The sequence below is a fragment of the Anolis carolinensis genome, chromosome 4 (assembly GCF_035594765.1).
Source record: "Anolis carolinensis isolate JA03-04 chromosome 4, rAnoCar3.1.pri, whole genome shotgun sequence".
Lineage (NCBI taxonomy): Eukaryota > Metazoa > Chordata > Lepidosauria > Squamata > Dactyloidae > Anolis > Anolis carolinensis.
In genome coordinates, this window is record NC_085844.1 from 213,851,741 (window position 1) to 213,876,830 (window position 25,090).

At 39.5% G+C, this 25,090-nt stretch overlaps 1 protein-coding gene across 7 annotated transcripts in view; it reads left to right on the plus strand.

Moving 5' to 3' along the window:
- The first annotated feature begins 338 nt into the window (after positions 1–338).
- cep250 (centrosomal protein 250) overlaps positions 339–25,090 on the plus strand; it is a 40,841-nt gene continuing 16,089 nt past the window's right edge. For 2 of the 7 annotated variants that reach the window (XM_003220532.4, XM_062978749.1), the window contains exons 1-21: positions 339–660; positions 2,708–2,887; positions 3,414–3,470; positions 3,769–3,851; positions 3,971–4,136; positions 5,361–5,467; positions 6,383–6,646; positions 7,033–7,123; positions 8,822–8,926; positions 10,039–10,191; positions 10,499–10,677; positions 11,247–11,429; positions 12,875–13,019; positions 15,115–15,261; positions 15,373–15,603; positions 16,697–16,890; positions 17,748–17,875; positions 17,986–18,155; positions 20,047–20,226; positions 20,977–21,111; positions 24,736–24,879. In XM_003220532.4, coding sequence (XP_003220580.2) covers positions 2,708–2,887; positions 3,414–3,470; positions 3,769–3,851; positions 3,971–4,136; positions 5,361–5,467; positions 6,383–6,646; positions 7,033–7,123; positions 8,822–8,926; positions 10,039–10,191; positions 10,499–10,677; positions 11,247–11,429; positions 12,875–13,019; positions 15,115–15,261; positions 15,373–15,603; positions 16,697–16,890; positions 17,748–17,875; positions 17,986–18,155; positions 20,047–20,226; positions 20,977–21,111; positions 24,736–24,879 — 3,042 coding nt within the window. In that variant the 5' untranslated portion in view covers positions 339–660. The remainder of the gene's footprint in view (positions 661–2,707; positions 2,888–3,413; positions 3,471–3,768; positions 3,852–3,970; positions 4,137–5,360; positions 5,468–6,382; positions 6,647–7,032; positions 7,124–8,821; positions 8,927–10,038; positions 10,192–10,498; positions 10,678–11,246; positions 11,430–12,874; positions 13,020–15,114; positions 15,262–15,372; positions 15,604–16,696; positions 16,891–17,747; positions 17,876–17,985; positions 18,156–20,046; positions 20,227–20,976; positions 21,112–24,735; positions 24,880–25,090) is intronic. The other 5 variants (XM_008109941.3, XM_008109940.3, XM_008109942.3 and 2 more) reach the window with 5 other exon arrangements.

Consider the following 25,090-nt stretch of genomic DNA (forward strand, 5'->3'; position numbering starts at 1 on the left):
ATTCTTTTTAAGCCCACGTCCCTCTCATTGCAACTCCTAGACCAGGTATGGACAAATCTGGGCCCTGCAGGTGTTTGCCCAGGCCTAGGTAGATGCATCCCCAAGAAAAGGCCTCACACAATACCGCTTTTTCTTCTTCCCGCGTCCCTTCATTGACCCCGCCTCCTTTCCTCCTTCGAAGCCAATAGGAAGTAGGAGCTGAATTCAGCGGGGGTTTTTTTTACTGGCCGAGCGCCTCTCACGGGAGTCCGATGCATCTTGGGTAATGTAGTTCTTCCAAGAGGCTGCCTCCGTTTCAACTGCGTTCTGAGAACTACACCCCCCAGAACGCACTGGGGCAGGCGTTCCAGTCCGGGGGCGAAGATAGACGCCTTACAGCTGACTTGCGGCCTGTGGCCTCCAGAAGTCCTTCCCACTCACCTGTGTTTCCCTCGCAGGTGGGGAGGAGGCTGCTCCTGAGCCTGAGAGGACGAACGAATGGAGGAGGCTGAGCTCTTTCGTGCCCTCGAAAGGTCCAATGGCATAAATGGCTCAGAAGGGGAGAACCATCATCCTGCCCCTGAAGATGGAGAGAGATGTCAATAAGCAGCGGTTTTCCTCCCACCTGGATGCTTTCCTGCTCTTTCTGAAAGTACAACTAAACACTATTCTGATGTAAAGGTAAAGCTATTTCAATATTATCTTTGACTGTCTGGTTGTCTAAGCTTCTCAGTGACAAAAATGTTGATGATGTACTTTGAATTTTCCCAATAGAAAAGCCAACTATTGGACATTGTTGCGGGTTAACTCTCAGTCAAAGTCTTTTATTTTTGCAGTTGGGAACAAAGCAAAGAGGAGTTTCTACACATTTGTGTTACTCTCAAATGGAGAACTTACCCATTTATTGTGCTAATAATAATAATGATGATGATAATAATATAACAATTATTGTGTTGTCGAAGGCTTTCATGACCGGAATCACTGGGTTGCTGTGCGTTTTCCAGGCTGTATGGCCCATGTTCCAGAAGCATTCTCTCCTGACATTTCACCCACATCTACGGCAGGCATCCTCAGAGGTTGTGAGGTCTGTTGGAAACTAGGAAAGGGGTTTATATATCTGTGGAATGTTCAGAGTGGGAGAAGGAACTCTTGTCTGTTTGAGGCAAGTGTGGATGTTGCAATCAATCACTTTGATTAGCATTTGATGGCCTTGCAGATTCAAAACCTGGCTGCTTCCTGCCTGAGGGAATCCTTTGTTGGGAGGTGTTAGCTGATTGGACTCCCCCCGGCAGGAAGCAGCCAGGTTTTGAATCTGCAAGGCCATCAAATGCTAATCAAGGTGATCAGTAGCAACATTCACACTTGCCTCAAACAGACAAGAGTTCTTTCTCCTAACCCGAGCTTTCCACAAATATATAAACCCCACTTTCCTAGTTTCCAACAGACCCTCACACCTTTGAGGATGCCTGCCATATATGTGGATGAAATGTCAGGAGATAATGCTTCTGGGACATGGCCATGCAGCCTGGAAAACTCATAGCAACCCATTAACATTTCTTCTTATTATTATTACTATCATCATCACCATCCTACCTTTCCCCCAACAGGGAGACTTTGTATTTGTAGCTACATCATTGTGTAAATAATAACCATTATTATTATCATCATCCCATCCTTCTACCAATAATGGGACTCAATATTTGTACCTACATAGTTATTACTACATATGTTATAAGTAACAATACAGTAAAGTCTCACTTATCCAACATAAACGGGCCGGCAGAATGTTGGATAAGCGAATATGTTGGATAATAAGGAGGGATTAAGGAAAAGCCTATTAAACATCAAATTAGATTATGATTTTACAAATAAAGCACCAAAACATCATGTTATACAACAAATTTGACAGAAAAAGTAGTTCAATACGCAGTAATGCTATGTAGTAATTACTGTATTTACGAATTTAGCACCAAAATATCACGATGTATTGAAAACATTGATTACAAAAATGCGTTGGATAATCCAGAACATTGGATAAGCGAGTGTTGGATAAGTGAGATTCTACTGTAACTTATAATGTTAATGCCATTGCTCAGTTGTAAACAAAGCAGGTTAATTTATACACATCTGTGGGTGCATCTACACCAGGCATGGGCAAACTTTGGCCCTCCAGGTGTTTTGGACTTCAGCTCCCACAATTCCTAACAGCCAGTAAGCTGGCTGGGATTTCTGGGAGTTGAAGTCCAAAACACCTGAAGGGGCAAAGTTTGCCATGCCTGATCTACACTGTAGAATTAGTGCAGTTTGACACCACTTGTCCATGCTGCGGAATTGTGGCATGTGTAGTTTGGTGCATCCCCTGTACTTTTTGGCAAGGAAGGCTGAAGAGCATGTAAACCTACAGCTCCCATGATTCCCTAGCATTGAGTCATGGCAGTTAAAAGTGGTGTGAGACTGCATTAATTCTACAGTGTAAGTGCACCCTGTATGAATCTCTAATACAAAACTTGCCAATTGTGCAAATAATAGTAATTATCATTAATGTTAATGTTGTTGCTATTATTTTTTATATCCCATCTTTCCTCTGATAACAGGACTCTGTATTTGCATTTACATCACTGTTCCTAATTATAATGATAATCCTATTGGGTGAGTAGAGTTGAGGAAGGCCACCTTGTTTGGCAGATTCATGAAAAGCAATTTTTATTCTCTTTGCTTTGACCTTCAGATGGAAGGTGACCAAGCAGCGCACAGCATGAAAATGGAGTCGGCCCACTTGTCTGATGACCAACTAGTTTCAGTGCATCAACAGATGATAGAAAGTCAGGCTTCATATCGAAACAAACTGCAGAATTCACAGGAGGCACAACACAGGCAGGCAATCCTTGTCCAAAAGCTCCAGGGAAAGGTAAAGCCCTTTGCATTTTAAGTAGCTCCTGAAAGAAGATATTTATAGGTTTTGTGTGGTAAGAGTTGGCAGAGTTAGCAACAAGAAAACATGAGGAGTGAAGTGTCTGCTTGAACAAGTTACTTTTAAATAGTTAAGTGTTTTGATGGTCCAAAATGGACGTTTATTCCTGAACTGGCAAGCAAGCTGATTCCAACATTACACTTTTTTGGAGTTTTTGAAAAGCCTCCTGAACTCTTTCCCTTTTTTCATTTATGCCTACAGATATTTTTGCTTGATATTAATTAGTGTAATCAACAACTGTCAAAAATCACAATGTTGAAATGTGAGGTTTTCTGGAATGCTATTTGTTTTTCTATAGATTTGGATAGTCCTTAGCTCACAAAGGATATTGGTGGAGCAAATGTATTATTCCAGTAATTCCAGCACAAAGAGAAACACTTAAAAATAAACTCAAAACTGTTAGAAATGCCAATGAAGGCACTGCCGCTCTCAGTATTGAAGAAATATTTTCCATTTATTACAGGTGTTGCAGTATCGAAATTGGTGCAGAGACTTAGAACAGCGTCTAGAAGCAAGCAGGGTAAGTTATTAAGGACGTGAATGAATGCCATGGTTTTTGAAACTGGGTGTTGATTTGGAACCACCTCCCCAATTTTTTTAAATTACCCATGTAGGAACTAAAAACTCAACTAACATCATATCTACTTTAGCCCTTAGAAATGTAGAATGAAAAAGGAAAATAATGAAAATGTGACCTACTATATCTCATGTTCATGCCGTCTCTTCACTCCTGATGACATGAACAAATGATGATGTTGAAGTAACAAAGCAGGTGTAGTGCAAGTGTTTTGATTAAATCTTCCACTTTTCTCATCAAGGCATCTTACTCACTTCGGCAAGATAACAAAAAGGACCATAGTCTAGAAAAGGCACTGATTCAGTTGGAAGAAGAGCAACAGAGGTGAGTGGGGGTGGGGTGGAGAATCTTTGAAGGAATTTGGGGAAACAGTAGGAGTGCTTGCAGTATGTCTCAGGAAAATATTTATTTCCCTAACCCATTGTTTTTCTTTTGTATCTCAGATGTCAAAACTTGGCTGGAGTGAACATCTTGCTCCGGGATCATCTGGACAAGGCCAACGAAGTGAATGGTGCCCTCAGAGAAGATGTCAGCAAACTGACAGCTGACTGGACAAAGGCCAGGGATGAGTTGGAGTACAAAGAGAGTGAATGGCACAAAGAACGGAAGGTAGGAAAATATCTGAAAAAAGATTCAAGATAGGATAGGGGTAGTTAATTTGTCACCTTATATTCTAGGCAGGCGCAAATCCTCATTTTAATGCTTTGGTAAGTATTGTTTGACAGCATTTAAATAACAATTAATTCAAGATACATACCACATAGTATGTGGTCCATACTTTATCAGTCAACCCAGTTCAAAGAGCTTTAATTCCTTGCATATAGATATAAAACCCCCCAGCTAGCATTAAGTACAGGAAAACAAACTTTGATTAGTGTTCCTGACACAAATAAAAATGTCTATCAAATCTGTGGAAGGTGAAGGGAAATCAGTTTTTCCCTGTGGCAGGATATTATAGCAACTCCTGTTTAGAGATATGTCTATACATTTAATAATCTGCAAAATACTGTAATAAAATAGCTGATAATGGAAGTGCTTTGTATTCTATTCAAGCAGTGGTAATAAAGATATTTATTTATTTATTTATTTATTTATATTATATTTCGCCCTTCTCACCCCAAACGGGACTCGGGCGGATCACATTATATATATATATAAGGCAAACATTCAATGCCCATATACACATAGAACGGAGACAGAGACAGACGCAGAGGCAATTTAACCTTCTCCTGAGGGGATGTTCAATTCTGGCCACAGGGGGGAGCAGCTGCTTCATCATCCACTGTGATGGCACTTCTTCATTCCAATGTCGTAAATTAGTTAAATTTGCCTCCCCACTTTATAAGTGGTACCTTATTTCCTACTTGATAGATGCAACTATCTTTCGGGTTGCTAGATCAGCAACAAGTAGGGGCTATTTTTTAATTTTTTTTAATTGACAGGGGCTCACCCTGCCACGGGCTGGCCTTGAACTCATGGTCAGAGTGATTTATTGCAGCAGGCTGCTCACCAGCCTGCGCCACAGCCTGGCCCCCGGACATTCTTCTCTTCTAAGCTTCACGGGGACGGGGGATAAAATATACTGTACAATCAGCTCTTTTGGGAAGCCTTGCAAAAGAGGAACTATCACCAATATCTCTAGGCCTCTGAAACCATATGCATGCATGCCCCTTCCCTCTTTGTAGTGCCCTTCACCTTCCTGTTTGTCTGAGCTAGTAATGAATGCACATGTCCTTTCTCCTTTTCATTCCCCCATCCCATCCCATCCCTATACTCTGAGTTCCCCATACTCTGGACCGTTATGGTCTAAATCTGTCACTTGCTCTTGTGTAGTTCTTTGAGAGCTATATGCGGGCCGAACACGATCGTATTATTGGGATATGGCGTCAAGTGGTGACATTACACCGTTATTTTCTGGAAATGAAGACAGCAACTGACAGGTGAGGAATAACAGATTTTCTTTGAGTTGGATTTGAAATTATATCCTGATAAATTGATGTGTCAGTCTCATCTGAATAAGGACAAAGTGTAGACAAAAGAGCTCACTACTTATTGTAATCACTGATGCCATAGAGGGGGAATAACTATTTTCCTCTCTTGTCCTATTCATATTTTGATCTTTAGTTCTGCTATAACCTTCTAGCCATTTCCTAATCCTTGTTTTAATAGACTGCCATAAATTATCTCCTCCCAGTGTGTTTCATTCTCTGAATTAAGTGGTATCTGTGAATAGTGGTACTAGGAGAGCCAGCATATTCTATGACTCTAGGGTTCAGATCTCTGCAAATCTCACTTTCTCAATGTCATAAGAAGGCAAAGCCAATCCCTTCAGAACAAATCCTGTGATAAGCTTGCCTTAAGGTCACCATACATTGGAAATGACTTCAGTGTATACCACAACAGTGAAAATTATGGTTGTCAAGAGTGTTGGTGCCTTTGTGACTGATGAACTGGGTATATATACATACTCTAAATCAGAGCTTTCCAAACTGTGTTGCGACACGTTAATATGTTGGCTGCAGTGTGTAGGTGTTTTATGTAAATGTGAGAAGAAGTCTCTGAGTCTATGTAAAATGGGTATTTAAAAATACATAAATCAAACGTTTTCATGGGATATGTTGTGTTCCCATGCATTTCGTTATTACAATTTCTGTATGTGTTTGTCTCTCTTAGTTTAATCTCCGGTTTGCTAGTAAAACTTAACTTTTGTGTCACAAATGATACATGTCTAAAATGTGTGTCATAAACATGAAATGTTTGGAAAGCTCTACTCTAAATGAATAAAACTTAAAAATTGCTGTAATGTATAGAATAAACTTTTCAGTTCAGCGTAGTGTTCTTTGTTTCTGCTTCAGGGATCTGTCTGAACTAAAGGTAGAGCAAATGAGACTTTCTGGCTCTATACTCATCAGTTGTTTCCAACTAAGTTCTGACACACGACTTTTGGAGATGAGCAATTTAGAAAGTTCTGTCCTGAAGGGTTCACTGCAACAGCAACAACAACAGCTTTATTTGAAGCCTGAGAAGACAGATATGGAGAAAGAAATATACCAGCAAACACAAGCAATCATGAACTTACGTGTCAAGGGAGATTTGGCAAGGGAAGATCTCCAAAGCAGGTGAAGTACCTTTTCAAAAAGGTCAAAATGGGGCCCTCCAAGTTTACTGTATATATTTTGAAAGATTCAGCTTGTAATTTGTGTCATGTCTAAATTGTCTGTTTTATTTTAGTTATACTGTAATTACCTTTATTTAATTTTTGTTATTTAAACATTCATTCTAATAAAAATAAATGGTCTTACATATATTGGGATTTTAGTGGCAAGACTTGTTTAACTGGCTAATCAGTTAAAGTGCATTTGGTCAATTATTGTTTAATCTTCATTTAGTTAACTTTTATCACAAGAAGACAACAATAGTAACATAATTAGACTGTTCCAATAGAGTTCTTACTTTAATACAATCCAGTATGATTAAAAATCCAGCTGTCTTTATTTTTTGATAGGGTGATAGAGCTGACTGCTTTACTCGAACAATCTCAAAAAGAGAATGAAGAGAAGGAAAAGACGGTGAAGACGCTCAGAGACACATTGGAGGTACTGTTGTGTTGGCTGAGTATTTGAGAAACTAATCAATTGGTTATTCTGTGGGATGTCTTTCTTCTTCATGTCAACATGAGCCTGAGTAGCTTATTCCATATACTGTTAGTGATAGATGCTAAGAAAGTGGGAAACAAGATGTCTAGAAACTAATGCCTTTTGTATGCTTGGCCATTTTGATACCAGCATACGGTTGTGTGTTGAATTTTACTATTTGGATAATGCTGACTTCCACTGTTTCTGCTTCCTTGTTCTCTATTGGCAGAGCATTTGTTTATTAGATGCTTCCATTGGCATATCCATTCTGGTCACTGAGATAGTGGCACACCTACTGGTGTTAAATAGTCAGTTCTACTACTGCACTTAAAGGAAACTTGGAGAAATTGAAATAAATAAAAGTTTTAGTAAAAGTCAGAGACATTGATTAAGAAACATTCTTGAAGTGCCTTTGCCTAATACAAGAAGGAAACAGCATCCACTTAATATATGCTTGGAGCACTGAAAAGCAGAATACAAGTATAATATTATGATGTGTCTATTTCATAATATGATTACAAGCAGTCCCCAAGTTACGAACAAGATAGGATCTGTAAGTTTGTTCTTAACCTGAACTTGTATGTATTTTAAGTGTAATCCAGTGAAACAAGGCTTGATGATAAAGCTTCAGCTAAGGCATAACACTTTCAGGAGTGAATATCTCTTCTGAGGTGTAGATTTCTCTCATTTCCTGATGTCTCACCCCTGTCCTTAAAACCATGAGTCATTTGTAAGTTAAATGTTTGTAACACGGGGACTGCCTGTATATGATTTTGAAAATAATATAATTATTGTGATTACGAGTAGCAAAATAGAATAAAATAACATTCAATTATACATAGTTGTATAATTGAGGCATCGAATGTTTGCCTAAATATATGTTGTACATGGCTCTGAGTCCCCTGCAGGGTGAAAGAACGGATGAAGTAAATAATAAATATTATCCAGAACTGATTGACTTGCCACTAGTAATTTACAAGCTGAAGCCACCTCATGCTCACTTGATTTTAAGATTGCCAATTTTGACAGTTGTCAGGAAATATTGAGTGGGCATAGTACCCAGGTGTTGCACCAAAACAGCAGTAAAGTATAGTCCTGACCAATTATATTATATTCTTTACAACAATGTTCTAGAAATCAGAACACATACAGAACTGTGTTAAGTACAGTAAATGAAAAAGTTACATTTGTTTTTTTTTGTTAAAAAAAAAGCATTTAGAGTAGTTACTATGTACTGTTTAACACAGAGACCTATCTTCTCTATTAATACAGAAAGATATTACAGTTATAAAATTAAAGCAAAAATGTTCTCTCATTTGTCACTTTAGAGATTATTTGTAGTAAAATCTCTCTGTAATTTTTGCTGGAGTTTCAAAGCAGATGTGTTTATTTAGTTAACATTGTTCAAAAAGCTCAAAGTGAATCTCCAATTTTGTCAAAAGCTGCATTTCAATAGATTTGCATTTTAAACCGTTTAATCAAACTTTTATTCAATTATATATCCTGTTAATTCTTAAACTTCAAGCTTTTTTGGAACAATGGTAGGAAAGTCAAGAAAAACTGACCAGGAAAATACAAAATAAAAATCTGGTGGCAACTCCTGTATCTGGATGAATAAGATGTTAACACTTTCATACCAATCCGTGTTCTTTTTTCTAGAAGAGTAATCATTTGGAGCTGGAATATGAACAAGAACAATCACGGAGCAAGACTGTAAATGAAGAGATCCTTTCTCTTCGGCATGTGATAAAAGAAATAACTGAAGTAAGTATAACTGGGATGCGGTCTAAATTCTTGAGTTTTTTTATTTAAACAAAAGGCTGTGTATAAATATAGATTTTAAATTTTAGGCAGATGCTTAGTGCTGCCTGCAGGACACCTTCATCTGTCCATTTATTTAATTCCAAATGAAAGGTAGGCATAACTAACTTTAGGGACAAATTAAGCCCTGAATTTTGGGTGTTTTTATTTTTTTAATCCAATTAAATGTAACACTAGATTGATGTTATAATTTTAGATTTTGGTATGTGAGTACTGTCTTAAGTACTTGACAGCTCTTGATTTTATTCATAGCTTCACAAAAGAAAAGAGTTATTAGGGGTTCTGTTTCATTTAGTGATTCTGTCACTTATCTTTTTCATTAGAACATGATGGTCAATCCATACGATTTTGGATCATGTGATTTTAATGTTTATATTAGGTGTTTTAAGTCTATGTTTTTATGTCTAAATGTTATTATAACTTATGTTTAATGGTCTTATTGATTTTAATGCATATTTATATGTTTGTTGTTTAGATTTTATTATTTGGTTTTACATGTATGTTAGGCATTGAATTTTGCCAAGATTATGTTGTAAACCGCTTTGAGTCCCCCGCCAGGGGTGAGAAAACAGTATATAAATACAGTAAATTAAAAATGCTCCCTTAATGCAATACTACCTCCAAATCTGTGAGAGAGTTATTCCTTAACTTACCCTGGAAACAGGAAACCATTGATAATAGCAAACAGCTTCCACCACAAGTTACCATAGTGTCACATTGGAGGACCCGGGTCTTCCAGGGGACTCTGTAGTAACTTCCAGAGTCCAGGGACTCTGTAGTAACTATACTAGAGAATAGGATCTAGGAAAATTCATCAGATGCAGGTAGATTGAAACTAGATTTGGGGGTGGTATTATTCTTCCTTGTTATTTTTAAAGCTAGGCTGCCTTTAAGGGCAAAAGCTAACACAAATTCCTGTGCAACGATGAAACAACAAATGCCAGCATTAAAAATACTTTCCCTCCAAATTGAGTGTGACTGGAAAACAAATGAGCAGTTTGAGGCGATTCTGCAAGTTTTCAGAACTGGAAGAGTAACAAGATCTTGGATTTCAGGCAGTCTTAAATGGGAATGATGCTACTGTTGGAAAACCACAAGTGGAGCAGTCTGCTGAGCTTGGCCACTCCTTGCAGTTAGACCCTGGCGGCCTGGATGGCACCCTCCTCCTCGTGCGCGAGGCGCTGATGAAGAGAAGCAATGAAGTACAGGTGGGAGGGCTTTGGAAGCTTTCTCTACATCTGCATCAATACTTTCCTCTCTTGTTTGTATTGTCCAGCCTTTAGGACTTTAACCACTTTCCTTCTGTTGCTAATCTGTTTTTCTAGTTCCCTCAGGCTATTTCCCACTCCAGGGATTTTTCTTACAACTTCTAATCATCCCCTCCTTCCATAAATGTTTCTTTCTGTCCTGCTAATTCCATTCTGTGAGCTGACACTCTATGCACTCTGTTCGTACCTAAGAGCCCTTTCGTTTCCATATTGTGTGCTCACTTTTTTTAATTACAACTTTTTTCAGCATCTGAGACAGCAGCTCTTAGCCAGTCAGAATTCTATCACTTCTCTGGAGAAGCAACAAGAGCAGCAGGAAGAGCACTCCCGCTTTCAAGGACAAAGACTTGAGCAGTTAGAAAAAGAGCGAGAGACATTCACAAGCCAGATTCAACATCAGCAGTCAACAATTGAAACCTACAGCAGGTTTGTCTTGTGTGTGTTTTCTCCTTCCTTTAGAGTAGAGACAGACATCTCTCCAGTTGTCTTTGGACTTGCTCCACCAAGTCAAGCAGCCTGCTCAGTACTGAGTGATTATAGAAGTTGCTGCTAAAAAGTATTTGGAGGCTCACATTTTGTCACACTGGTTTTAGAGACTTTTATTTTTCTTATTGATCTTAAAATAGCAGCTAACTATGTTTATCTTGCATTGCATTTTCTTATTTCCATTCAAATCTCCCTAATATTCCAACATTTAAAAAATCAGTCAGCTTAAGTTGTGAAAAATAACTTGTTTCTGTATTATTTAAACTCTTCTCTTCTTCACATGGGTCATTTGAAATAAAATATTTCAGTGGGACCATGTTTCCCCAGGTTAAAGAGAAGTAGTCCTTTGTCATTCTGCTTCATTTTCATTTATACTCTTCAGCTGTTCTGATGGAAAAGGGAATGGCAGTTCATGTTATTGTTTTTCCATAATTGAAGCCTGCTATTTCACATGCTACATTATCTTACATTTATAAGGTTTTATTAAATGGTTTATAACTACATCACAGGGACTATGCTACCCTAGAAAAATCCAGGACAGAACTGCAACAGCATTTGGAAGTTTTGGAACAAGAGGTCTGGCATTTACGTCAAAACAACACCGAACTGCAGCTTAAAGGAGACATGGTGAATGGGGAGAAAGAAGAACAGCAGCAGGAATTGCAAAGGATGATGAGGGAAAGAGAGTACATGTGAGTTTTGATCTTTCCTTCTACATATTCCTTTTTTCCAAACGGCAGAATATGTTGTTGCTGGGTAATTCAAACTAGAAATAGAGTGTGTGTATTATATTACAAAGGAAATTGAAACTAAAAATGGCTTGTCTTAAGGTTATCTTGTGAATTTAATTCAGTGGTTCCCAACCTTTGGTCCTCCAGGTGTTTTGGTCTTCAACTCCCAGAAATCCCAACCATCTTACCAGCTGTTAGGAATTGTGGAAGCTGAAGTCCAAAATACCTGGAGGACCAAAGGTTGGGAACCACTGATTTAATTGAATGAGAATCAAAAGCTGAGTAAAAGACTTTCTGTTTAGTCTCACCTCTTTATGTTATATCAACTCTTTGTTTTATATGTGAATTCAAAGGAGGAAGAGTGGTGATGAATTAGAATACAGTAGAGTTCCAGTTAACCGACTTCTGGTTATCCGACCTACCATATTATCCAATGTGCCAGGCCGGGCACTTTGGAGAAGCCTGGTACGTGTTGATAGGCAGCAACATGTACAGTGCTTTCCTAAACCAAGTTCTTGCCAGAGGGACGAGGCTTGTCCCTCTGGCAAGCACTCTCCCCTTTGGAGAAGCCCAGTGTGTGTTACTAGGCAGCAACACTCATGGGGCTTCCCTAAACCGAGTGCTTGCCGGAGGGACACGAGTCTTTCCTCCGGCAGGCACCTGGCTTGCTGGGAGGGATAAAAGAGTCTCCCTATTATCCAACAGTTCCGGTTATCCAACATTCGGCCCGCCCGTTTATGTTGGATAACCGGACCTCTACTGTACTCAAATTTTTAATCCAGGCCAACTACATATCTTTATTTTATGACAGTAATTTTATGGGGGGGGGGGAGCCTTGGTGGCACAGTGTGTTAAAGCGCTGAGCTGCTGAACTTGTGGACCAAAAGGTGCCAGGTTCAAATCCTGGGAGCGGAATGAGTGCCCGCTGTTAGCCCCAGCTCCTGCCAACCTAGCAGTTCGAAAACATGCCAATGTGAGTAGATCAGTAGGTACCGCTCCGGCGGGAAGGTAACTGCGCTCCATGCAGTCATGCCGGCCACATGACCTTGGAGGTGTCTACGGCCAATGCCGGTTCTTCGGCTTAGAAATGGAGATGAGCACCAACTCCCAGAGTCGGTCACGACTGGACTTAACGTCAGGGGAAAACCTTTACCTTTAACCTTTACCTTTTATTTTTATGGGAGGCAATTCTCATCTATGCACCCACATCCTGGAAATGTGAGTGGGCTTTTCTGTTTCATCTAGTGTTGGCATGAAGGAGCCCCCTCTTGACAGTAATTGTAAAATTTGCAAAAATTATGAAGATTAGCACTTCATGCTTCGAGAAATGAAAAAACCCACCTCTCTTTAAGCACTAATACCACACTTAGACCCCCTTTTAAAAAAAGTGTTTCCTCCCTTTTTAGCCAGGAAGATCGAAATGCCCTTGAAGAAAGGCATTCGTCATTAAAAAATGAGTTGATAGCTTTGAGAGAAGCTCTGGAAAAGTCTCATCTTGATGGAGAACTGATGAAGCAAGAAAAATATGAACTTGCATCGGCACTGGAACAGGTATAATTTAATTTTTTTTTTCCTCATGATAGATGAATCAACTCTTGAATTTCAACAGTAAACTTACCACAGCCAAACAAACCTATATTTATTAAACACAAAAACAAAAAGTGGATATAAAGTACATACTGCAGTATGGCTGTATCATGTCTAAGCAAAAATAAAATAAAATGAAATTTACAACAGTGAAAATACAGTAGAGTCTCACTTATCCAAGATAAACGGGCCAGCAGAACATTGGATAAGCAAAAATCTTGGATAATAAGGAGGGATTAAGAAAAAAGCCTATTAAACATAAAATTACATTATGATTTTACAAATTAAGTGCCAAAACATCATGTTTTACAAGAAATTGACAGAAAAGGCAGTTCAATACACAGGAATGTTATGTAGTATTTACTGTATTTACGAATTTAGCACCAAAACATTGCAACATTTACTACAAAAACAATGACGACTAAAAGGTATACTGCCTTGGATAATACAGAACCTTGGATAAGTGAAGCTTGGATAAGTGAGACTCTACTGTAATACAAATTTGATGACAAAACAGACAGTAAGCATGAAAGCAAGAATAAGAAGTTGGGTTGGATACCATAATATGAATATGAAATTTTGAGTAAATGACCAAAAGAACAGGATTCTAGATACTGTAATGTCCTGTTTTGCCAAAGTCGTCTTCAGTGAAGGCTAAAGCTTATTGATGAACTGCCAAAAATCCACATAGCCAAATAGAAATGAAAGTAAAAGTTAAGCTACTGTGCGAATGTAATAAAACTCATCAGTTGCCATAGAAAAGTTAAATAAATTCAGGATCAGGGGAGAGTTGGAATGCTTTCCTCAGAATCCTTAAAATCAAGCAAAGATCTCTCTGCAGATACAGTTTGTAACATATTTTGTTTTACTTATTATTCATAAACATAATTTACACTGTTGTTACATTAGTTAGTTTGTATATTGACATATAATACATTTACAAAATATTGCAATTCTGTGCTTTCTAAGCAGTCTTTGCTTTTGCTTTTTAAAACTGCTACCTCTCTGTATTCATGCACTTTGCCATTGCAGCAGCATTTGCTATGGTGCATTGGAGTTGTGCTCAACCCCCCTCCCCCCACAATCATATAACCTGGTTTTATGATTTTGGGGAAAGTGCACATTAAATTCAGTGTTGGGTGACTGCAAGAAGAGGAGGAGCAAATGTTGGTAAACTTACCGTAATCTTTCTCTTCAAAATCCTCTCCCACCTACTCTTTTCCCTGAAGAAGACAAAACTGCACCTCTCTAGATTACTTCCTTTAGTCAAGAAGATGAAGATGGATACTACGGAAGTGTAGTAATTCTGAGTGGAAAATAGTTAGAATAGGAAAGGTCAAACAGCTCCCCACACCTTCAATCATTTTAGCACCTAGTCACAGCTTTCAAAGTCTGCTAAAGAAAAAACAGAAAGTTTGTGCACAACAGTATAAACAGTATGTAATGTCTAGTTCCAGTCTAAATGAAAAGGGTGCTGTAGACTTTTGCTCAGACATTTTCATGCGAGTAAATTAATTCAGTAAAGTACCAGCGACTAATCAGTATTTTTCACATGAACACAAATTATTCTAGGAACAGATTCAAAGATCTTTTAAAAACATACTAAGTGTTGTGCTTATTCTCCTAACCATTTAGCCACCCTGACCATAGAGAAGCATACTCTTTAAAAAAAAATACAGTCTGAGATAGCAAAACAGTGTTTGATCAAAGTTTTGACGTCATAAAACAAGCCTACTTCCAACATTGTTCTATAAAGTTGGCATATTTTGATGAACCATAATCAAACCTGAAGGTTCTGAGAAACCACTACTTAATGTTTTATCCAGAAAGGAAGTGAAAGATTCCTATCATGTCATGGAGGTTGAGGGAGGAGCATACTAGCTCGAGACTCTACTAGTATCCTTTCTATATTTTTTGTTAGATCCAAATGTCCTTTTTGTGTGCACCAAAATTGGCTTGCAGATTGTTTTTAATCCAAGCCATTGATCAGAAGCTTATTGTGTAATTATTCCTGGATGTTTTCTTTTGGGGGTGTGTGTTTGTTTGTGTGTTGTTCAAGACTGAGCAATCCCTTGCACAGCTAACCAGTGCTCACAATAAGCTGAAGGCGGAAACTGCTGATCTTCAAGGTGCCACTGCAAAAATGAGTGCCCTTAATGAAGCTCTAGCTTTGGATAAAGTGGGTTTGCATCAAATCATCCTGAAGGTAAGCAGCATGTTCCAGAGGTAGCAGTTCTGTGTTGGGCAGTCAGAGTGGGGAGAGGAAGTTCAGAGTAAGGAAGTGTTCCTCATTAGTTGTTACTGTTTCTTCATATAGATGGAACAAGAAAGTCAGATGCTTTCGGACAATGTAGACCGCCTGGAGAAAATGAAGTCATTGTCACAGAAGCAGCTCAAACAGGCTGAACAAACAAATGAAGAATTATGCACAGAGAAGATCCGACTGGAGAAATTGCTACAAAAGGCAGAGGAGTTGCAAGAAGGCTTACAGGATGAGTTAAAAATGCTGAAAGAAGAACAAAAAGAGACTTATGAGAAACTGAGCCAAGTGAGTGTTGGGGCAAACTTGAAAGTTACTCTGATTGGTAACTTAATGGCAACAGCACTTTGCTCCTAAGGCAGGGTTGGGGAAGTACACCCCAAAGGCTGTGTATGTGTGCCTCCCATGTTTTTTGCTAAAAATGCTGCAGCCTTGATTTTCCACTAGAAAAAGGCATAGATTTTTGTTTTCGTATACAGGTGTGTGTGTGTCTGTATTGGGTAGAATGTCTTTGTTTTCCATCAAAGCAGTGTGAACGTTGGACATTTTGGGCTGTGAAAAACATTTTAAAAAACAAATGTACATTCGCAATCCTACAGTCGTGAACAGTTTATTATACTAAGGATTGTTTCCTTTTTACAAATCCGTTCTCTTTTTAGGACTAGTAGTTCATTAAAAGGAAATATCTATAGAAATAAAAGTTATGTTTATCATTATGATTGTTTTAGTGCCCTACCTAAGAAAGCAAAGGCTAGAAAATAATTTCAGAAAATTATGTTCGAAGCTGGAGAAGAATCTAGTTCCAGTTTCTTCCATGAAAATGCTGAATATCTGTTACTCTGTACAGTTTCTGTATTTTAAGATCAGAAGAGGCAAGTAGGGTCTTTTATTGTACAATCTTGTTAATTTACACTCCAATTTATTGAATTTATAGAGGCTTTCTTGCATTAAAGTGTTTATGATATTACAGTCTCAGCCTGATAGTTCATAAATTAAAGCTGCTATAGTGTATTAATAGTTAGCAATTTGTGTGTTCCTTAAACTAGGAAAGGGCAAAGTGCAGGCTGTTTCTACGGCCTCCAGGGATAAGTTTATTTCGGAAGCCAATGGTATTCAGAGCATACATATATTTTATACTAGTGGCCTCTTGTATAATCAAGTTGTTCCATAACAAAGTTATTGCATATTGATCATATATAATGATTTTATCATCTTCCTTAGTGTATTACCTCCCAGGGATCTAGTGAAACCGCCCATTTCCTGTTTTTCAGAAGATACAGAGACACTATGTCCTTCTGCAGTTTGGTGAAGCATATGTTGGTTAATTGTGACACTATATTAATTTGTGTTGAGCACTGATTTTTTACTTTAACCTCTTTAGGTTCATCATCAGCATGAAAAGTCTATTTCCAGTTTGGAACAAGCACATCAGGAATCAAATCGTCTTGGGGAAATGTATGCAAAGGTGTCCAAAGAAAAGGAAAAACTAATGTGTGAGAAAGCTACTTTAGAAGTACGGTTAGGTGCTGTTGAGAGGGAGAAGTCAGCCCTTACAGAGCAAGTTACAGAGCTCAGGTAAAAGGCTGGTGGAGGATAAAACTTTCCTATTTCAATATTTATTATCATGAGGACATTGAGAAGAGATATTCATCACAACTATATAATGTTCTGTGTCTTGATTCTATGACATTGTTACAATCTCATCACATGTAGGTTTTTATGGCTCCTTTTCCCTCTTCTGGATGGGACCTGCCAATCAAACGATGCTGACTTGGCCCCACCCCATTCCAGTTGGGAGGGGGGAGCATCACAAGAAGCTTCCTCTGCCACAAGGGAGAGGAAAGTGTGTTTTGGGTAGTTCCAATAGAGCTATCTCATTTTTTTTGCCCTTTCCTCCATCTGATGGGGGAAAGGGCAACACGCATTGCTGCCCTTTCATCCATCTGATGGGGACAGGGACAGGGTGCCAACGGGCCTTGTCCCATCCCTACCAGGAGGAGGGAAGGAGGGAAGGTGTGTGGCAGTGGCATGAGGCGGCACCCCTGTTGCTTTGCTAGCAACTGCCACCGAAATGGCATGGCCCCAGGGGCCATGTGAAGAGGTCCTTATAGAGATAGTTCTTCCATGCTTTGGTGTAATTCAGCAAATGCATTCAAACATTCAGACCATACCCCAAACTGGAATCCCATACATACTTTCTAAAAATCGATGAAACTCTGAAACTTTTGTTCTGCAAAATGCTGACTTTCCCGTTTCAAGTACTAGTTAAAAATTGTTCTGAGATTTTTTTTTGCACAATACCTGGGTTGCTTTTCAAATGTGGTTTAGTTTTGTTTCCTAATAGTACTTGCAGATTGAAATTGATTTTGTTGGATTAAATCCAGGAGCAAGAGATTAAAGATAAACTCCAATTCTGTGTGTGTAACTTCTAGGTCAGTAAAAGATCTTCTGGAATCAAGCCTCTTTCAAGCTCAGCAGCAGGTGTCTCAGCTAGAAGTTGCCAAGGGCCAACTAGAAATGAAAGTTCATGCAATCAGCCAGGCTAAAGAAGTGATCCAAGGTGAGAAGGAGTCAAGATTTCAATTGTATTAATGTTGCCTCCATATTGACCAAGGCAGACAACTGGTAAAATGAGATTTGAAGTCCTGCTGTATTTGGATTTTCTTACAGGAGAGGTGAAATGCCTTCGTATTGAACTGGAAGCAGAGAAGTCAAGAATTGAGCAAGAAAATGAAGAAAGAGTTCAGCTGCTCTCACAGGCAGAGCAAAAACATCAAGAAACCCTCAGCCATCGCCAAATTGTACATAAGGAGGAAATGAATGCAGTCTTCCAAGAGTTGGTATGCAAACATATGATCATCTTTCTTCATGAAAAATTGCAATGAAATCTGTGGGTTCGAGATAAATTTAACAGAATAATACAAGGCTTCAAAAACAACTGTTGTGTACAATCAGTTGTTTCCTGTACAGCTGTTATGTCATGTTGATGATATCCGCAATGCTTGAGACCAGAGGTGTTTTGGGTTTCAGATTCCCTTGGATTTTGGAATATTTGTACAGTATTTGCAAATGAGATATGTTGGAGATGAGACGTAAATCTAAATGCAAAATTCATATACTCATGTTTCATGCACATATTGTTATGATTGAGCCTCATGGCTCTGCTACTGGCAGACGTGGACGTAAGACTCCTCGAGAGTCAGATACTCTCGAGGAGCGAGAAAGAAAGAGGCTGCGAGATATCTTTGCAGAACCATCTGACGAAGAGTCTTTTGAGGGGTTTACGGAGAGAATGGAGGAAGAGCTGGTTAGCTCAGAAGAGGATGAGATGGATTGGACTCGGGTAAGGGAGGAATTGGGTGCCACTGGCAACGATGGGATGGAAGATGATTGGGGACCTTCAGGACTAGACCCATGGACAAGCTGGAGGGATGGGACGGGATCCACAGCTGGGGATGCTGTGGGGCGTAGTCAGAGGTGTTCCAGTTCTGATGAGGAAAGTGATGAGGAAACGCCTGGGTTAAGGAGAACAGCTGATAGTGATGAGGATTTGTAACTGGCATAAAATGGGGCTTGGGAGCAATAGCAAATTGCGTTGGGCAAGGTAATCTGGACAAACGCTTGGGATCTGTGTGGGACGTTTTCCTGAAGACGGGTGTGTTTCGTGTGCTGATTACGTAAGTTGTTTTGGAATTTGGGTTCAGACGGCGGGAGGAATTGTGTGGGCTTTTGTTTGTGCAAACCTCTGCTTAATCTCAATAGCTTTGACCTTCCGTCGTCTTCTTGACGGACGCCATCTGCTACTCTGGATTTACGGACTGAACTGACTACGGGCTTGGATTCTCCTTCTGGACTTGGAAAACTGCAAACGTCTGCTTCTGTCTATCGACCTTCGGAAAGAACTGGGACTACTCTACTGCTTCAATCCTCGGCTGTTGTGTTTGTATTGGAAGTTTGCCTGCTGTGTGTAGGAGTGACTTCTAAGTTACTCAAAACATAGTACTGGCAGCAGAGAGGCATCTGCTGCCAATTAGTTACATTCTTTTGAACTCTTTGTTTCCCAGCTTCTGTTTTGTTTGTTCCCAAGCTGAAGCAAGCTGTTTTGATTTTACCCGGATTAAACTCCGGTTTAATCCGGTTTATCTTTTGAACGTTTTTCTTGCCCCTTTTTTGCTTTTTGAGGCTAATGTTGCCTGGCCCTTGTCTTTTACGGGCATTTTGAGTTCTGTAAATCCAATAAACTCTGTTATCTTTGATCTTGTGGCGTTCTGTCCTTGACACATATATAACTTATACACATAGCCTGAAGGTAATTTTAAACAATTATTTTAATAATTATGTGCATGAAACAAAAGTATGTGGGCGAAAAAGCAGAGGTGTCACTATCTCAGTTATTGGAAAAGCTTGGAATTTTGGAGTATTTCAGATTTTGAAGTTCCAGATACTCAACCTGCAGCAATCTTTTAAATACTTTACTTTTTTCATTCCCTCTGGGGCTGTGTAATCTGAAAACTGAATTATAACTTGGATTTCAGGCACCATTCCCTTTGTTGAGATTTTTGCTATGGAGTGTTGCATAGCCAAATGGACTTGGAGCAGTTTGTGTGCATATGTGTATAATATCCCCTTCTGAATTCTGTAGAATATATGTATATTTTAATGATGTCATTGATGTAATTTGAGATTGTTCTTTTCTGTCTCCTCACTTGTTGGAATTGCTTGATATGCCAGGAAGGTGAACGAGAACGCCACCGAGTAGAATTAGAGGAGGCATTGAAGCGCTCAGCCAAGGAGAAAGAAGAATCTGAAAGCACCTGTGAACAGAAGCTCCTGGAGCTGCAGAAGAATATCACTGCTATTCAGACACGAATGGAAGACGAGCTCTTTAAGGCCCAAAATGCTAAGCAAGAGGTAAAGTGGGATTGCAGCCTTGCAGTAGAGTCAGCCCACACTTGTATTTCCCTTTGAGCATGTTACTAATTAGTCAACAATAGTTATATCCTGCCTTTCTCTCAGCAATGGGATTCAAGGTGGATTACAATAATTTTAAAAGAATTGAACTAAAACTTTAGCTGACAAGTTGCTTTAAAAAGAAGTATATTTTTAAATGATTAAAACATTTAAAATATAATTTCCAGTAAAAAATTAAAAATACAGGATGCCACTCCATATAAACACTACTGCTCCATAATGAATATTCAAAGGTCTTCTTGAATAAAAACATCTGTTATACTGATGTATTCTCTGTGTAATATATTGTATTGCTACTTAAAAGAAGCACAAAACTTTTTACCGCACACAGAATATTTTTTCCTGCATATTGCTTTTCTTTGGGAAATGAAACTGTCTTGGTAATAGGGGCAAACTTCACTGGGATCAAAAGAGAGTTGCAATACTTTGCGGGCAGCAATGTTTCAATGTTTCTTATTCAAAGCTTTTTATGAATGGATCTTGTCCTTCTCAACTTGGTTATGGAGTTCAGTCTGAGGTTCTCTGAAATTCTGGTAGACTCCAGTAATGTTTCCCAGTAAGTGAAAATGTTTCATCATATCTCTTTTTCACATGCATTTGATTAACTCCATGTTTGTTCAGTTGTACTTCATGCAGTTTATTTCTGAATGTAGGATTACATTCCTTGAGTCCTAATTTTTTTTTGTACAGTTGCTTTTTGAAAAGGAGAATGAAAGAAAATCCTTGCTAGATGAGCTTCTTCAAACAAAGGATAAACTCACTAGTACATGTCAGCAGCTGGAATACTTCCGCCAGGAAATCAAGAAACACCAAGAAGAGGCACAGGTAGGAGATAGAAACAGAAAAGGCTGGAAAATGTTTTGAAGGCTATTGAGAACAATAACATTTATTATTTAGCAGAATAAAGCTGCTTCAAAGAGTGGTTGATTGGAACCAATTTGGTAACATGCAAAAATTGACTGAAGACATGTTTTGCTGTGTCCATGAATTTCAGAACAACTTTCTGTCTCCAGTCACATCCACCATTCATTGGCTTTCTTTTTGAAAGGCAACGGTTGAGTAAGTTTAGAGAGCTATTGCATGTCTCTGCTGTTGTGGCATGTGGCAGGATTAAATATGGGATATGGATTTTAATGCAGAATACAGAATATATTGCAGAGTATTTAATTTGCATTGATAATAGTATCAAAATTTATTCTGTCAGAAGTGAACCGAGGGTACAAGTTGTAATGTATTTGAAAACACAAAGTTAAAAAAAACTTAGCATTATACTTTGACGAGTAGCTGGCTACTTGGAGTGCCTCTGGTGTTGCTGTAAGAAGGTCCTCCATAGTGCATCTGATTGTATATCTGATCATTAAGACCAAGATCATGTTGTGTTTCCTTTCCTCTGGAAGCAAAGGTGGCCCTGGCAACATGAGGACTGATGCCATGGATGCTGTGGCAACAATTATTTATTATTACAATATTTATATCCTGCCCTTCTCACCCAACAGGGGACTCAGGGCGGCTTACAATAAAACAGACATATAAAAACAGTACAATACACTATAAATCAGTTAAAAATTAACTTACATAAACATTCATAAAATGCATTTATAAAATATAGATAGGCGTGTACAAGTTTAAAAGACTGGGTCTGTCAATTGAGTTCCAGCATACATAATAGTAATTAATGCTGCTGATTCTTATTCGAAAGCCTGGCCCCACAACCAAGTTTTTACCTTCCTACGGAAGGATAGGATGGAGGGAGCCTGCCTGATTTCAATGGGGAGGGCGTTCCATAGGCGGGGAGCCACTATTGAAAAGGCCCTGTCTCTCGTCCCCGCCAGCCGCACCTGTGAGGCTGACGGGACCGCGAGCAGGGCCTCATCCGACAATCTTAAGCTTCGAGGTGGGTCATAGCGGGAGACACGTTCGGACAGATAAGCTGGGCCGGAACCGTTTAGAGCTTTATAGGCTAAAGCCAGCACCTTGAATTGTGCTCGGTAGCTAATCGGCAGCCAGTGGAGCTGACGTAACAGAGGAGTGGTACGCTCCCTGTACGCCGCTCCAGTTATTAACCTGGCAGCCTCCCGTTGGACTAACTGAAGCTTCCGAACAGTCTTCAAAGGCAGCCCCACGTAGAGTGCGTTGCAGTAGTCTAAACGGGATGTAACAAGGGCGTGGACCACCGTGGCCAAGTCTGGCTTCCCAAGGTACGGTTGCAGCTGGCGCACAAGTTTTAATTGTGCAAAGGCTCCCCTGGCCACCGCTGAGACCTGGGGCTCCAGGCTCAACGATGAGTCCAGGATCACCCCCAGACTGCGCACCTGCGCCTTCAGGGGGAGTGTGACCCCATCCAGCACAGGCTGTAACCCTATACCCTGTTCGGCCTTCCGACTGACCAGGAGGACCTCTGTCTTGTCTGGATTCAATTTCAATTTGTTGGCCCTCATCCAGTCCGACACAGCGGCCAAGCACCGGTTCAGGACCTGGACAGCCTCCTTAGTGACAGGTGGGAAGGAGTGACAGAGCTGGACATCATCTGCGTACAGATGACACCGGACCCCAAAACTCCTGATGATCTCTCCCAGCGGCTTCATGTAGATGTTAAACAACATGGGAGACAATACAGAGCCCTGCGGGACCCCACAAGTCAACGGTTGTGGGGCCGAGCAGGCGTCCCCCAATGACACCATCTGGGACCGACCCTCCAGGAATGAGTGGAGCCACTGCAGAACAGTACCTCCAAGTCCCATTCCCACGAGGCGTCCCAGAAGGATACCGTGATCGACGGTATCGAAGGCCGCTGAGAGGTCCAGCAGAACCAGCAGGGACACACTCCCCCTGTCCAGTTCCCGGCGAAGATCATCGACTGAGGCGACCAAGGCTGTCTCGGTACCATGTCCCGGCCTGGCAAGTTGACACAGTTGGGAGTACTGGTCACAGAATAGGCTATTTCCAAATGGTACTGGTTATTTGGAACTAAATACACTTAGGGAAGAATGGCTTAAAAATCACCTGCATGACAAGATAGCCAGTTTTCTAAGCCTCTCTTTTCAGAGCATGTTTACTCTCTCAAAAACCAGGCCTTTAATAACAGGCTGCTTTGAGCCAGTGGCTGTCATTCTCTGGGACTGATCGTGCTGCCTCTGCTTCTTCCATGCAGAAATGTAGGAAATGTAGATATTGATGTAACACACTGCTATGCTTGCACAGTCTACAAACACGATGTAGACACATGACTATAATCCTATAGAATTTTATGTCGAAGTTCCATTGATTTCTCTGAGGAGGTTATACTTGAGCGAAACACCAATTCACAAATCTAGGTGTTTTGGGATTTTGTATATCAAGTCAGATGACTTTAGCAGGTCTAGAGGCCAGTTTTCTACCATTAGGACTTTCTGGTTGTTGCATGGATTGCTGGAAATGCCAAATGCAGGCAGTCCCCAAGTTACGAACAAGATAGGTTCTGTAGTTGTGTTCTTATGCTGAGTTTGTTAGTCAAAACAGGTACATTTTTGAAGTGTAACTCCAGCCAAATATGTGAGCATTGGCTAGTATAGGGAAATGTGAACACTGCTATAGTGTTTGTTTTTCTGTCTTTTGCCACTGTTCAGAAGATTTCACCTCATTTTCTGTCCCTGTGAGAACTGGATTTAATTTGGCTTGTTGTGGAAACAAGGACTGGTGAGAAAGTGTGTGTTTAGAACCCTTTTCCCCATTATAATTCTTTCAGGAGTGAATTTCCCTTCCGAGGAGTAAATTTCTCGTACCCCCGTTCTTAACTATGAGTCATTTGTAAATTGGATATTTATAACTTGGGGACTGCCTGTATGAAATAAAAGTTTATTTCTAGTTTTGCAAATGTGTGTGTGTGTGTGTGTGTGTGTGTGTGTGTGTTTTTGTTTGTTTTCACGTTAAGCAGGGCAGGCCTGCAACCTACTTAAAAGGTAAATTTCTCATTTTGAGTGTTCCAGGAGTGAATATTCACCCTTTCTGTCACTAAAAATAGATTTTTGAGGGAGCGATGGGTGATGAGGGCTCAAAAAATAGCTATGGTGTGTCCTTCTTAAACATTTAAAAAATAATTTTTATTTGAAATTTTTTGCAAGATTTTCGATCTTTAGTTTTATGTTAAGCATGAAATCATTTCATTTTTCATGTGCAGCCCCTAAATATAGCCAATATTTTGCCTAGATACATATTTAGGCAATTAATACACTACATTAAAAGTAATGATGTATCCCTTTTTTCTTATTCTATATATGCCATCTGATTTTTTTAAAGTGGTCTGACATAGGTCTTAATCCCATGAAATTGTTGACCTACATATTATTTCAATAGCTAATTATCTCAACTGCATAATATCTCAATTGTTCATCCACTGTACTGTAATAAAAATTATTTTGCTTTACCAAAATAGAAAATTTACAAAGCAATTATCTTTTGCGGGGGAAATAGGTTACTGTACAGGGTCTGGAGGCTGATCTGAAAGATGCCCAGCACAGAATGAAAACACTAGAAAAGAAACACAAGGAGGAAATAAAATCTCTAAAAGAGGAAATCAACATCCTTCTTCAACAACGAGATGCTTTACGAAGTCAGGTGATTATATTGGAAACCATTGTTACATCTGGTAATGAGACAATTTTCCTGCCTTTTTCTAGTGCCAAACATACACTTTTTTTCAAAGTAATAATGCAAGTCTTTTGTGAAACAAACCTATGCCATGGAAGCTGTTTCCAAATCATTATGGAAAACTGTGCTTAGCATCAAATGAAACAGTATGAAAACAGTACTGGATATAAAATTAAGC